At 43.5% G+C, this 15,313-nt stretch overlaps 1 protein-coding gene across 1 annotated transcript in view; it reads right to left on the bottom strand.

The window, feature by feature from the left end:
• IGF2R (insulin like growth factor 2 receptor) overlaps nucleotides 1-15,313 on the bottom strand; it is a 354,906-nt gene that overhangs the window by 265,258 nt on the left and 74,335 nt on the right. Inside the window, 2 exon segments of the mRNA XM_030198395.1 lie at nucleotides 11,331-11,451; nucleotides 13,867-14,002. Coding sequence (XP_030054255.1) covers nucleotides 11,331-11,451; nucleotides 13,867-14,002 — 257 coding nt within the window.

Genomic DNA, 15,313 nt, shown 5'->3' with positions numbered 1-15,313 from the left:
CATACATATATACACTTACACACACACACACACATTAAAGCCTAAAATTGCTGCACAGTCACTACTCTGTTTCAGTATATTGGTGCTCAGCTGGACATTAGACAAACTGTCTGCATTCAAGAGTATTAAATTTGATAACAACCCCTCCCCTGGTTGGTTCCCTCAGTATCTGTTTAAGCAACACACTTTGTAGGGAATCCACTATCTTTCTACTTCTTTCCAAGTGGGATACTCCAATCTACATCTGGTAGATTTGAAGTCACCCAATATCAACACCTCCCCTTTTTTTACCTTTGCAATATTATCAATCCTCTGTCCAGTTCATCTGTTTGAGTCAGAGGTCTGTTGACTACACCAGTGTGGATGAGAAAACCATCTCCTCTTTCAAACAATCCACACAACTTCTACTTCTCCCTCCATCCCCTGCATTTCAGCTGTTTTAATGTAAAAGACAGTATAAGAGCTACTACTCTCCCTTCTCTTTTGGCATCTCTATCCCTCCTAATAAATTCTAGTAGGGGGCATAGCATTCTTTGGGGGAGAGAGGGGACCCAAAGGTGGACTGAGAGGGAAAGGTATTCTCACCCTCCCCTCCCCCACCACTGCAACAATGAGGCATACCTTTGTTGGCGGGGATGCCAAAAACAAGCAAGACTCAAGGAGAAGATCTCTCTGGCTGGCAGGGCTTAGCATTCCCACCAACCATTAAAGCAGAGGGGTCTCAAGCCAAAGGTGGGAGGGCCCAGGGCCCCCCCCTCCTCATACTACTTATAGCCAGGTAGGACAGTATTACATTCAAGAGATTCAATGAGCCATGTGCCAAGTTTTTTCAAGATCCAAATTTAGTTTCTTCTTGACAACACCATAAATACAAGCCTTCTGAGCGGTTTACAATCACAAAAATTATAAATCAACAAGGAAAAAGAGCTACAATACAGGATAGGAAAGGGGAAAAAAAAAACTCAGGACAGGGAACACTATATTGCAGCCTCAATGAACAGTTGTAAACACACAAACCACCACACCAGAAAAAAATGGGCTAAGAGTCTGAAAACACAAGTCCAAAGACTTTTTAAAATAGAAACCTCTTCAGACCAGCTTTAAAATTATCAAGACTAGTTTGTAAATGGATATGAGGTTGGAGCGAGTTACAGAGTAGAGGTCCATTCATATCAAAAATCTTTTGAGCAGATTGTTTCAAAACGGATATGAGGTTGGAGCGAGTTACAGAGTAGAGGTCCATTCATATCAAAAATCTTTTGAGCAGATTGTTTCAAAACGGATATGAGGTTGGAGCGAGTTACAGAGTAGAGGTCCATTCATATCAAAAATCTTTTGAGCAGATTGTTTCAAAACGGATATGAGGTTGGAGCGAGTTACAGAGTAGAGGTCCATTCATATCAAAAATCTTTTGAGCAGATTGTTTCAAAATGGATATATCTCATAGTAGGAACTGTGAGCAAGTGTTAAGTCAAAGATCTCAGGCTCCTGGAAGATGTACAAAGAAGTAACAAATGAGAGATAGGGTGGCTGCTCGGTGTGAAGTATCTTGAATGTTAGGATGATCTTATAGGTAATGCGATAGGAGATTGGTAGCCAGTGTTCTCTATAAAGAAGAGGTGCTACACAATCAAAACTTACAAGAACCTGTCAACAGTCATACAGCAGAGTTCTGAATGAGTTGCAACTGACGAAGATCCTGAGTTCAGACTCCACACAAGAGTGCATTGCAGTAATCTAGCCTAAAAACAACAAGTAGATGATAACATGGAGGGTCAAAGGGGTGAAAAGACACCAAATCATACGAAGCTTATTGTAACAGGCCCAGATTATATTAGAGATGTGAACTGAGAATGTCAAGGAGCTATCAAAAGTGACAGAGAGAATTTTAGAGTCTCCAGCTGGAATAGTAGACACACATGCACATTATACCCGTCAAATTCTAAGCCCCTTGTAGATCCAAGGAAAAAACACAATTTGAAGTGCCTGTATACAAATGCTAGAAGCCTAAAAAATAAGATGGGAGAGTTAGAGTATACAGCACAAAAATAATGAGGTAGATATAATAGGCATCTTAGAGACTTGGTGGAAAGAGGATAATCAATGGGGCACTGTGATAACAGGGTACAAATTGTATCGCAATAATAGAAATGATCAAATTGGAGGGGGTTTGCGTTATGTATGTTAAGAGGAAATTGAGTCAAATAAGCAGATATCATTATGGATAGAAATTCCATGTGTGAAGGGAAGGAGCATTCTTGTAGGGCTGTACTACCGTCAGCCGGGACAGAACGGACATAAGAAATGTTTACAGAAATTAGGAAAGCTGGCAAATTGGGCAACACTATAATAATGGATAATTTCACACAGCAGCCAGGCTAATATTCGGTAAATCGCGATTCAAAAGTGCCAAACCCCTCAGAGAAAAACTGCACTGGCTTCCAATCAAAGAACATATTACCTTCAAAATCTGCACTCTGGTCCACAAAATTATCTATGGTCAAGTCCCAGAATACATGACAGACCTCATAGACCTAACAATCAGAAACATAACAAGACCATCTCGAACTTACCTAAACCTCCACTACCAAAACTGCAAAGGACAAATACAAACCAATCTATGCATACAACTTCTCCTACATAAGCACACAACTATGGAACGCATTGCCAAAAGCTGTGAAAACAACCTACAACCACCTAAATTTCAGGAAATCATTAAAAACCAACCTGTTCAAAAAGGCATACCCCACCGACCCAACATAAATACCTACACTCTGCAACACAGCAAAACCAAAGCTCGTAATGGATATTATATAACCTTTCATCTCCTCAATCCCCATTGTACCCGAAACACATGTACCTTATTCAACCACAATATCACATTGTATTTGCTTCTCTACCGATCTTGGCGAATGCCTTTACGGTACTATGTAAGCCACATTGAGCCTGCAAATAGGTGGGAAAATGTGGGATACAAATGCAACAAATAAATAAATAAAATAAATGAATATATTTGAAAGGTATTAATCCTACAAAAAACTTTTTCCAGAGACGGGAAGGCAGTAGAACTAGAGGACATGAATTGAGGTTGAAGGGGGGGCAGACCCAGGAATAATGTCAGGAAGTATTTTTTCATGTTGGTAGATACTTGGAATGCCCTCCCATCGGAGATGGTGGAGATGAAAATGGTAACAGAATTCAAAAATGCATGGGATAAACACAAAGGAATACTGTTTAGAAGGAGTGGATTCATAGAAGCTTAGCAGAGACTGGGTGGCAACACTGGCAATTGGAAAGCAAAGTCAGTGCTGTGCAGACTTCTATATATTTATTGCATTTATACTCCACATTTTCCCACCTGTTGGCAGTTTCAATGTGGCTTACAGTACAATTAATAGAACACAGGTTACATATTACAGGTGGTATGATCAGAAAGATCAGTCTGAGTAGTCCATGTAAGATCAGTTCAGTGCATAGGTAAGGAGTGGTAGTATGTTTGCTGTTAGGCTAAGTGCTGTCATCTAGGAGGAGAGTTTTGAAGAGATTTGCTTTCAGTTGTTTTCTGAATTTTAGGTAGTTTATGGATAGTAGGTTTTTCAGTAAGGAGTTCCAGATTTTGGTGCAGACATAAGAGAAACTTGTGTATGTGGTTTTGTATTTCAGGCCTTGAGATTTGGGGAAGTGAAGGGTTAGGTAGAATCTCGCGCTTTTGGTTGTGTTGCGTAGTGGTAGGGTAATTAGGTCAGACGTAGGCTGGGGTGAGGCCAAAGATTATTTTATAGGCCAAGGTACAGATCTTGAATGATATGCACAAATTAATGGGTAGCCAGAGTAGGTTTTGGAGCAGAGGTCTTGCACTTTTGAATCAATTTTTGCCATGGATAAGTCTTGCTGACGTATTTTGTGCAGTTTGTAGTCTGTGATCTAAAAATGGCAAGGACAAATCAAGGTCAGGTATGCATATAAAGTATCACATACATTATCTTGTTGGGCAGACTGGATGGACTGTACAGATCTTTATCTGCCGTCATCTACTATGTTATGTTACTATGAGATTGAAGGATCCCATTTCCTCTACAATGGACAAATTCATCTTTTCGTTACCTGGCAGTACAATTAACACTATACCTGCTTTATGTAGAGTAAACCTTTCTTTACTTATGGAACACACCAAAGGATGTTTAAACAAGTAGACTACTCTCCCTATTTCTCTCCACAGTAGATTAAATCTATTTAGTATGATCCTGTTCCCAAAGTGGTTATACACTCTGCAATTACAACTCAGACTCCTGAAGAAGGATCTCTCACAATTCAATAAATTGATTTCTAAATTTTATTGGAAATGGCAGATGCCATTAAAAGTTTTGTATGAGACCTGGCAGAGGGGAGGCATGAGATTCCCAGACATACGTAAATACAATCAAGCTTGTTCGATTCATCATCTTGGGGACTGGTTTTTAATTAGGCAAACTTTTACTCCACAAGAATATGAAGAAGAATTTAGCCATGGAATTTAACTGTTGTATGCTCCTTTTGGCTCCTTACTGACTTATCTCTGGAGAAGAGTTTTGCTCCGTCCCCTGCACAATACACACCGTGAGCTGGAAATACTCATGGATGGAGAGAGGCAGCTCAGCAGCATTAGATCAGCTTCCCATATGGAATAATATCCAATTTTCACCAGGTATGGATAATAGTTTTATCCGATGGGCACAGAATGGGATAACACTGTTCAAACACATACAGCATGACAATGGGACCATAAGTTCTTGGACAGACTTTTGGAACCAACATTTTATAAGCTCCAGGAATTTTTTTCACTTACCAACAGTTACAGCATTATGTCAGGTCCTTGGGTCCCAGGAATTTGGGGTTCCATATGGGTGATCATTTGAAAGAATTTTTTTTAAAGTTTCCAGAGGATGGTCTCTCTGTGGCTTCATTCATCATGAATTGCAAAAGTTGTCTATGATCAAAGACTATAATGCATTGCAGGAATTGTGGAGCACAGACAAATTCCACTGGAAGCTCCGGAGTTGGGTCAATTAGAGTCAAAAGAATCCCAGAAATGTCAGTGAGTGCAGAATTACGAGAGCCAATTTAGAGTTCTTCATAAGGCCTAATTAACTCAAGAAAAAAGCCCAGATCTGCTTGAATTGAACATAAGAAGGATCTAAGGTGGGAGTTAATTGAACTGAAGGTCGAAGATCATAAGAGCCCAGGCTTTGCACCTAAAGTGGTTATCTTCTGCTATTGTGAAAGTTCATTTTCTTTTAGAAAGGAATTGTAAGTAATGTGGGTACAATGATTACACTTAATACAATACACACTGTTTACTCTCTGTTATATAACATGGCTTATATTAAATTTAATAAACAGATTATCCTATATAATAATTCGTCAATCTGATCCCTGGATGGCTGGCTGGGTTCATAACCGTATGCAAACGATGTATACATAATCGGCTCACCTCCAGCCTTCCCTTCCTTCTCAGTGTCCCACCCTTGTGGAAAGAGGAAATTACGTCAGAGGAAGGCGGGACACAGAGAGAAGGAAAGGGAAGGCTGGAGGTGAGCCAAGCCTGCCGCTTTCATTGATGCCACTGCAACTTCAGGTAAAATGGAAGGAAAGGAGAAATGTGGGAGAAGAGGGCTGGGGTTGAACTGTAGCTCGGGTGCTTAAAAGGGGGGCAGGGGGTGGGGTGAGTCATTGGACATGGAGGGAAGGAGATGCAAGGGGAGGGGAGAATCGCTGGACATGGATCGGAGTGTAAGGAAGAATAGCTGGACATGGAGGGGAGGGCAGAGGAGAGACGAGAAATCGCCTTCCTAGGGCCCATTTTTGGAGAAACAGGCTTTTTTTTTGCTTGTCCTATATAATAAAAAGCACCTCCAACGTTCTGAAGCTGACTGCGTGGCACTAACCTTGAGGCATTCGTGCTATACATCCCATGGACTGACGTTAGTACTTCCTGGTACGTCACAAGTAGCTGTGACCAACCAGAACAAAGCACCACTAAACACAACAATGGAATCGAAGAATATCGTACGACGTGCCCACCAGTATCAGTACGTGCCCAACGTTGCCGCCCGGTATCAAGAAGACTGAAACAGTAATGGCGCCTACAGACCTGCCCCAGTCTCCAGTATCACAGGCAGCACAAGCTCCGATTTCTGGCCACTGCTGCTTCTCCTATTCAGCAGCAGCGGCCGCTACAAAAACACCAACAGCTGATTTTAGGAAGCAAGCGTGTTGCCTCTGCAGTCGCTCATCTCGCCTCTCACGTCACTGCCCCTGGAGGACGACCCTGGAGGAATGCAGCGACGTGAGAGGCGAGAGGAGCGGCTGCAGAGACAACATCCAATGTCTGCTGGCTGCCTGCGGTGCCGTCTTGCTTACTAAAATCAGCTGTTGGTGTTTTTGTAGTGGCCGCTGCTGAATAGGAGAAGCAGCAGTGGCCAGAAATCAGAGCTTGCGCCGCCTGTGACGCTGGAGACTTGGCCAGGTCTGTTGGATGGGTGGGAGCGGTGGCGACATTGGGGGGGGGGGGTGGAGGGGTGAGTGGCAGCGACCACTGCGGGGGCGTGGCGGCAGGGAGAGAGGAGAATCGGTGGGTGGCTGGAGAGGGGGGGGCAGGGGAGAAAGGAGAATCGCTGGACAGGGGGGGCAGGGAACAGAGAAGAATCGCTGAGTGGCTGGAGGGGGGGGCAGGAGACGGGGGATCCTGGAAGTGGAAGGGAGACCCTGAAAATCGGGAATCTGGGATGGAGGGAGAGGGACCCTGACACTTGGAGGGAGGGAGATACCTCGGGGCAGTTTGGGGGGGGGGAGTGGCGACGGCAACATGGGGGGGCGTGGCATTGCGGTGAGGGCAGCAGGACAGGGGGCTGGCAATAGACAGGAGAAAGGAGGAAGGGGGGAGGGGGGAACCTGCCACACACTCTCATTCTCACACACACTCACATTCTTACAAACACACTCGCACCCAGTCTCAATCTCTCTCTGTCACACACACACACTCGCACATTCACTCTCTCTCTCTCTCTCACAGTCACTCTCACACACACACTCTCTCAAATATACACACTCCGAGGAAAACCTTGCTAGCGCCCGTTTCATTGTGCTCAGAAACGGGCCTTTTTTACTAGTTTAATAATAAAATGCACAGAAGAGACTAATTCCTTTTTCATTCATTTTGGTCTTCTTCAAAAATAAGACTTTTTGGCAAGCAGTACTGTGTTTGGAAAGACTGTTAGGTCAGTCCATTCCTTTTTCACCAGCTGGGCTGCTCTTGGATAAATATGAGGCTGCGATACCATAAGCAAGGGCAGGCTCAGGGTAAACATAAAAAGTGACACCCACACAGCATTTTAGGGTGGGCAGAATTAATGTGTATTAAAAGTGTTTGGGGGGGGGGGGGTCCTGTTCAGTTTACAAGAGAAATCAAATGCAAAACCAGTCTTTGAACAAAAGAATGTCCTCGTGGGCTGCTCCTGCAGGACCATTGCTTGCACTGCAGTCTCTTAGTAAGGCAATACTTTCTCTTGACTGTGGCCTCGTTCCCAGAGATATCAGTACAATTCTTGGTACTTCACCAGCCAGCCTGCCTCGAACCAGATCCAAAATGCAAAGCTACAGTGTCCAACTTTAATGTGAACTACCTGACTGTTGTCGTTCCTTTCCACAGGTACCTGATGGGGTGTATGCAGTAGGTCTTCGCGCCTTCTCTCTGGGCCCTGCTTTTCATAGTTCATGGTTTCGGCTCCACCCCTCCCAACTCACTTCCTCTCTGGGTGGGGCTAAGGGTCTTAAGGTGGCTAGCAGTACTTGAGGGATCCTTCTTAAAGGTGAGAGGCAGTGTTCTATATACCCCCTCACAGAGGCGTTTAAGTCATAAGCATCACCACACTGGGACAGACCAAAGGTCCATCTAGCCCAGCACCCTGTCTCTGACAATCCAGGTCACAATCACCCGACAAGATCTACAGAGCAAAGCATTTTGTACTGCTTGTCCCAGGAATAGTGGATTTTTCTCTACATCCATTTAATAACATTCTATGGCCTTTTCCTTCAGGAAGCCGTCCAAACCTTTCTTAAACTCTGCTAAGCTAACCGCCTTAACCACATTCTCCAGCAACAAATTCCAGAGTCAAATTACAAGCCGAGTAAAGAAAAATTCTCTTATTTGTTTTAAACTTACTGCACTATAGCTTCATTGCATACCCCTTTGTCCTAGTATTTTTGGAAAGCATAAACAGAAGCTCCATATCTATCTTTTCCACTCCACTCATTATTTTATATATCTGTATCATATCACCATTTTCTCCAAGCTGAAGAGCCCCAGCCGCTTTAGCCTTTCCTCATAGGAAAGTTGTCCCATCCCCCTTAATCATCTTTGTCGTCCTTCTCTGCACCTTTTCTAATTCCACTATATCTTTTTTGAGGTGCAGCAACCAGAATTGAACACAATACTCTAGGTGCGGTCGCACCATGGACTGATACAGTGGCATTTTTGTTTTCCATCCCTTTCCTAATAATACCTAACATTCTATTTGCTTTCTTAGCCGCAGCAGCACACTGAGCAGAAGATTTCAACGTATCATCAATGATGACTCCCAGGTCCCAGGAGATTTGCTACTCTTTAGTTTGCAGAACTGCCCCATTACATCCTTCAGGTTTACAGAGATTTCATTAAGTTTCTCCGACTTGTCAGCCTCAAATACCCTGTCCGGCACAGGTATCCCAACCAAATCTTCCTCAGTGAAGACCGAGGCAAAGAACTTATTTAATCTTTCTGCTATTTCTTTATCTTCCCTGAGTGCCCCTTTTACTCCCCGGTCATCCAGTGGCCCAACTGATTCTTTTGCTGGTTTCCTGCTTTTTATATACCTGAAAAAATTTTTACTATGTCTTTTTGCCTCTCACCCCTACCCTCACCGGAGGACTGGCGGGCCGACGGGACCTGTGCTCCTGGGGTCGATGCCATCGGTGCCGATTTCGCGGACATCGATACCGGTACCGAAGAACCGGCCGTCGATACAGATGCCGTCGAGGTCGACGTCGAGGGGCCGGCGCAAGTTCCAAAAAGACGGTCCCGAAGAACTTGCCTCACAACCTGAGTCCGTTTCCGGAGACCAAGACACAAAGAGCACGACTTGATATTGTGCTCCGGCCCGAGGCACTGGAGGCACCAAGCGTGGGTGTCGGTCTGCGAGATAGGCTGGCCGCACCGACCACACTTCTTAAATCTACTCGGGACCTTCGAGGACATCGACGGAAAAATCGCGTCGGCGAAATTAAAGTAGTCGATGGTAGCGGTAAATCACACCTCGAAAAATAAATCGACCCGCGCGGCCACAAGGCCGCAACGCGACGCCCCCGCTAGAAAACGAGGGAAAAACAAGCGCGTTCACTTTTTTTTTTTTTTTTTTAACAAGAAAAAGAAAAGGGTCCGGAACGCGCGGGAACCAGAAACAAACAAAAAAATAAGAAATTCGCGAAACGCAACGGTTTTCCGGGGCTGACCAAGAGAGAGCGGCGACGCACGACTCTCTCCAGCGCGGAAAAAACAAAACTGGCGGGAATGGTCGCGCACGGGCGGGAAGACGGCCGCGCATGTGCGGTGGGCGTGCCCTGCGTGCGGACCGCCCGCGAAGCTTCTTCCGGTTGGTGGGGGCTGCCGCGGACGTCACCCAGTCGTGAGAACAAGCAGCCTGCTTGTCCTCGGAGAACTGATTTGACATTCCTTATGCCACTTTTTATTATCTTCAGTGGGTTCTTTCTTCCATTTTCTGAAGGATTCTCTTTTTGTTCCAATAGCCTCCTTCACCTCTCTTTTTAACCATGCCGGTTGACGTTTGGTCTTCTGCCCTCCTTTACTGATATACGGAATATATTTGGCCTGGGCCTCCAGGACGGTGTTTTTGAACAGCATCCACGCCTGTTGTAGGTTTCTTTACCCTATCCTTTGCGCCTCTAAGTTCTTTTTTTTACCATTTTCTCCTCATTTTATCATAGCTCCCTTTTTTGAAGTTAAACACCAACATATTTGACTTCCGTTGTCTACTTTTTTGAAAGCAGATTTCAAAGCTGATCATATGATCACTGTTATCAAGCGGCCCCCGCACCATTACCTCCTGTACCAGATCATGTGCTCCACAAATGACTAGCTCTAGAATTTTTCCTTCTCTCGTCGGCTCCTGTACTAGCTGCTCCATGAAGCAGTCCTTGATTTCATCAAGGAATTTTACCTCCTTGGCGTGCCCTGATGCTATATTAACCCAGTCTATATCGGGGTAATTGAAATCACCCATTAGTATCGTGTTGCCCATTTTATTAACGTCCCTAATTTCCTTTAACATGACTGCGTCCGTCTGCTCATCCTGGTCGGTCGGACGGTAGTACACTCCTATAGAACTAGGGTCACCCTCTTTTGCTTTGGAAAGCGGGGGGTACTGAGTAAAAAAATTATACTTTGTGTGTGGATCAGCAAGAATGTGCCTTCCTCTTGGGCATGGTGCAACAGATTCACAATCTTATGTTGTTGGAGCAAAGACAAGTAAAGTCCGCTATTAATCAGAAAAAGTTCTTCATGTCCATTTGGGGAGGAGGGGGTTTACAAATCATAAGTGCATGGGGCACGTAGTTCAGTTCTCAATTAATTCTAATTACTGAAATCTGGGTTGGAAGGGACTCTCATAGTATCCTTAATACAGCAAAAGGTTTCTTGTTTTTGGAAGGGGGGGCAATTTAATTTTAGGGGTTGGTAGGAAAGGGAAACACTTATAATAAGGAATTAGAAAAAATGAACTAGTCCACAGGGGAGGTATAAGAGTACAACTCCTCATGTCATCATTTAATGTTATAGTAGTTTCTTACCATTAGTCATCCATTGTCCGACGAATAATACGGTATCAAAGGTTGCTAGTTGTACCGCAAGATAGTGTGATTAACTGGGGACTTAGGCAGATGGTATAAATTATAGAAGGGTTTTTTTCTTTTGGAAAAAAAAGTACTTGGAATGCTATTCAATTTTCAATCATGCTGAATATTTTGTCCATTATGTATTATACTTGTTTGACTTCCAAGTTAACAATAAACAGATTTAAATATAAATGAAGTAAAGCATCAATGTGTAACAACTTTTTGCTACATTTTACACTGTTCCATCTGAATAGCTCAGTCTACCATAAATTAAAAAACAATATATTAAAAAAAAAATGTTTTAACCTCAGGACAAACCAATCGAAAAATAACAATACTCTGAATAAATATGGCCCAATGTTTTAAAGAGAAAAGGAAAGGTTATGTAGTTATGTTCCAATACATACCTGTCCTTGTCAATCACTTTCAACCCTTCCTTTGGTTGACCAAGATCAAAGCCCTTTCCTTCCTTCACAACACAGGCAGCACTGCCCTGGGGACAACTGGATGTGTCACTCACTTTACCATCTGTTAGTAGCAAAAAAAAAATATTGGATTAGCTGAGAATGTTTTTCTGAATTACTAGAGATGACATACTTACAAGGCATTGTGTTAAAGCAGCCTTGATATTACATATTTAACTTGAATATACAATCCCAGTTTCTTTCCAGAATCTTTAATTTTAGCGAACATATGCATTTTACATGCTTATTATGTTCCGCATCTTGAAGTCCAGCAAATGCACTGAAGACACCAAAAAATCTCAGATAACTTCATGCCTACCACCTACACATCTCCAATACTGCCCTGAAAGGCCATTTACCTTCACATTCTACAACAAGGAATCTAAATCTATGTATGCATTTATTTATACACTAGTAAAAAAGGCCCGTTTCTGACAAAAATGAAACGGGCACTAGCAAGGTTTTCCTCGTAGTGTGTATGTTTGAGAGAGAGAGAGAGAGAGAGAGAGAGAGAGAGTGTGTGAGTGAGAATGAGAGTGTGTGTGTGTGAGAATGAGAGTGTGTGCCAGGGGCCCCCCTTCCCCCCTCCCTCCCAGTTCCAGGGTCGTTCCCTCCCTTCGACTTTCAAAGTCGTTCCCTTCCTCCCTCCGAGTTTCAGCCTCCCTCCCTCCCTCTGAATTTCAGGCTCCCTCCCTCTGAGTTTCAGGGTCCCTCCCTCCCTCCGAGTTTCAGGCTCGCTCGCTCCCTCCCTCCCGAGGAGTCATGGTGGCTGCCCACACACCCTCCCACGGGGCCCAGAGGGGCAACCGCGGCCGTCGCCTGCTTTCCTCCTCTGCAGCGCCACTCCGACTCCTGAGGTCCCCCCTCCCCCGCGCCCAGCACAGGAACGCGCCTGCTCGGCACAGCAGCATGCTCTCCGTGGCTCTGCCCCCTCCGCTCACGTCCAAGGAGGACCCCGACCTTTCTTTCCCTGCCATTGGTCGCAACGCTCTCGGCTACTCCGCCCATCAACGCTTCTGTTTCTCTTTCAAGCTCTGCCTCCGCCCCTGTGCCCTGCCCCTTTTGCCCCTCCTCCTCCGGCTCTGGCGTTCTACGTGACGTCAGCATGATCTACGGAGCCTAGCAGATCAACTCGGAGAAAGCCACGGACACAGGCAGCAAGAATAGAACGTTGGAGGTGAGAATTATTATATAGGATAACATCAGCACATACACATTTATGTGCACACTTTCACACACAAGTTTAAGCTGTAATATATGTGCACAACCGCCTCAGCATGTAAATGCTAGGGGGAATTCACAGGGAAATAGCATGAGAGGGGCATAAATAGGGCCAACATTTAGGTGCTAACATTTAAGCCATCTGACCAACAAGCGTACTTAATGGAGAGATGTAAACACTCAATATGATTCTGGTCAACAGGCAGGAAAAAAATGCTGCAGGACCATTACAAGCAAACCCAGGTACACATTACAGTAACCCATGGGAATCTACTCCATAAAGCCACACCACACTGCAGCCACCTCATTAGGCAATACTGCATTACCAGGGAAACAAACCTTACTGTATTTTTCCATATATAATACTCTTCTCCAGCAAAAGATGAAATAACCAATGATGATATGTTATCCAGCTCTGTGTTTCAGTTGTCTCAAAATACAGGGTAGATACCAAATGCCTGGCTGCAACCAACACACATACCCAAAACCATGGAAATATACGTCCTGCATTATTTCAGAAATGCGTAATTTCTGCTAGTTTGCCTTTACACCAACCAGCTAGAATTAAGATCTGTCTCTTCAAATTTGCTTGATGTATCCTCTTTTTGCTTAGTTCATTTAGAGGAATATAGAGCCAAAGCTTTGGAATGGGTTACCCAACACCTTTGAGAACACTTAGGAATTTGGATCAGTTTTTAAAACTTTTGTGAGGACTTTTTTCAGTGTGCTTTCAATGTTAATACTTGATGTGATAATTGGATGATTTTATGCTGCCTGTGACATTTTATGTACGTTACTTTATGTTTCTGATTGTGTATATAAAGATGTTAGCCGCTGAGAATGGTAGATTGTGCTCTTTCTAAATTGAAACCAGTATCTAAACCAGATGTTTTACCATTAAGAAGGTGCCCTTATATGTGATGTACAGCACATTACGATCTACTCCCTGGGACTAGTAATTGTATCCAGAATTATAATGCATCTTACATAAGGACTAGAACACTCAAACCTCCAACAAACTATTTTAAATGAGTAGGTGGACCATCAGATAAAGCATTACCACACTTGAGACATATCACAGTCTTTATATAAACAGTCAATTCCATCTAAAATTTAAAAATATATGATTCAAACATAAGTAACAATATTTGTGTAATTAGTACAAGTAAAAAGCCACACCCTTTGTGGAGAAGTAACATGTTTAGACAGGTTTCAGTGTATTACTCTTCACTTACACATACAAAAACATGTATCTGACCTATATTTCTACAAATGTTGATGAACAAATCATCATCATCATCGTCAGGGTCATCCACGAAGTAACTGCCAGACCATTTGATCAATGGATTTAAATCATGCTTTTTCCCATCTTGATCAAAAATATAACAAGGTACCTAAAACAAATAGAGTGATAAAAGTCACAAGGATTATTTTTAAAAAGCAGATAATTTAAGTCACATTGGTCTCGATTGATGAATGGTTTGCATGCACTCTATGCAATCTATTTTCTCCATTGTTGGCTGTTAGGAAAGGTCTGTTCAACAGAAAGGTGAACAGGTAACACAACAGAGATTATCGTGAACAACCCTAATTTATGTGAGAAACAAAAACCTCAGCTCAGAGGCTTCAAGGATACCCTTCTGCATAAACAGTTTCTAAACATACAACCTGATTCAAACCCTTGGGTCTGGTATCTACTGCTTCTATAAGCAATGAATGATGTATGCTAGTCTATTTAGCTCAATGTGGCCTTTTCTATTGTCAAACTGTGTCTATACAGAAGGCAAGGGACAAGGTGCGTACAGGCTCCACATGCTTTTAACGTTTACTCTGAAACTTAAAAAAAACAGTTCTGAATCATGGTGCTCATTTTCACTGGAAAATAAGAGGCCTTAGCTAAACCTTTTTGTTTCTTCTTTCAAATTGCCTTTTTTTTATATATGTACTCTTCTACTGGCAGGCTTTGTAGTGTGGCACCCCTGGGCCATCCTGTTTTGACACATACAGCAAAGTTACTCACTTGTAGCAGGTGTTCTTCAAGGTCAGCATTAGAGGCTGACCGAATTTCAGTTTCAGTGCCAAAAGTGGCCCCAAATCCTTTTCTGTCTCGTTATGGCCATTGTTTAAGTTCCAGCTGAAACTGTGTATTTTCAGTGGAAGCTTAAAATTTGTGCTTTGTCCTGTTTGCCTCCCTTGCAAACAAGAGGTGCCTTTCCCCTGCCCATCTGAAGGGGCTTCCCTTGAGCCTATCTTACAATCCTTAGCAGTACAGGGGTGTAGCACTGGCAGGAGTGATCCCCAGTTGTTCTTGCCCACGCTGGCTCTGCTCTCAAAATGGCTGCCCTGAACTCATGGTAGCTATTTTGAGAGTAGAGCCGACATGGGCAAGAGTGAATGGAGATCACTTCTGCCCTGACTACACCATTAGACCACCAGGGATTATAAGGTAGTCGGGAGAGGGGGGGCTACTCTTTGTATTTTTTTTGTGTGTGCGTGTACTGCGATTGCAAGTAATTTATTTATTTGTTACATTTGTATCCCACATTTTCCCACCTTTATGCAGGCTCAATGTGGCTTACATAATGTCGGAGTGACAGTCGCCACTTCCGGATCTGAAAAGTACAGAGGGGTATAACATGAACATTATAAGGTAGATTACAAGGTGATATTGTAGTAATGATCATGGATGAAAGAATGATTTACAT

This window comes from Microcaecilia unicolor, chromosome 3 (genome assembly GCF_901765095.1).
Source record: "Microcaecilia unicolor chromosome 3, aMicUni1.1, whole genome shotgun sequence".
NCBI classification, from domain to species: Eukaryota; Metazoa; Chordata; class Amphibia; order Gymnophiona; family Siphonopidae; genus Microcaecilia; species Microcaecilia unicolor.
The sequence above is the reverse complement of the archived record's forward strand: the minus strand, read 5'-3'. Positions and strand labels throughout refer to the sequence as shown.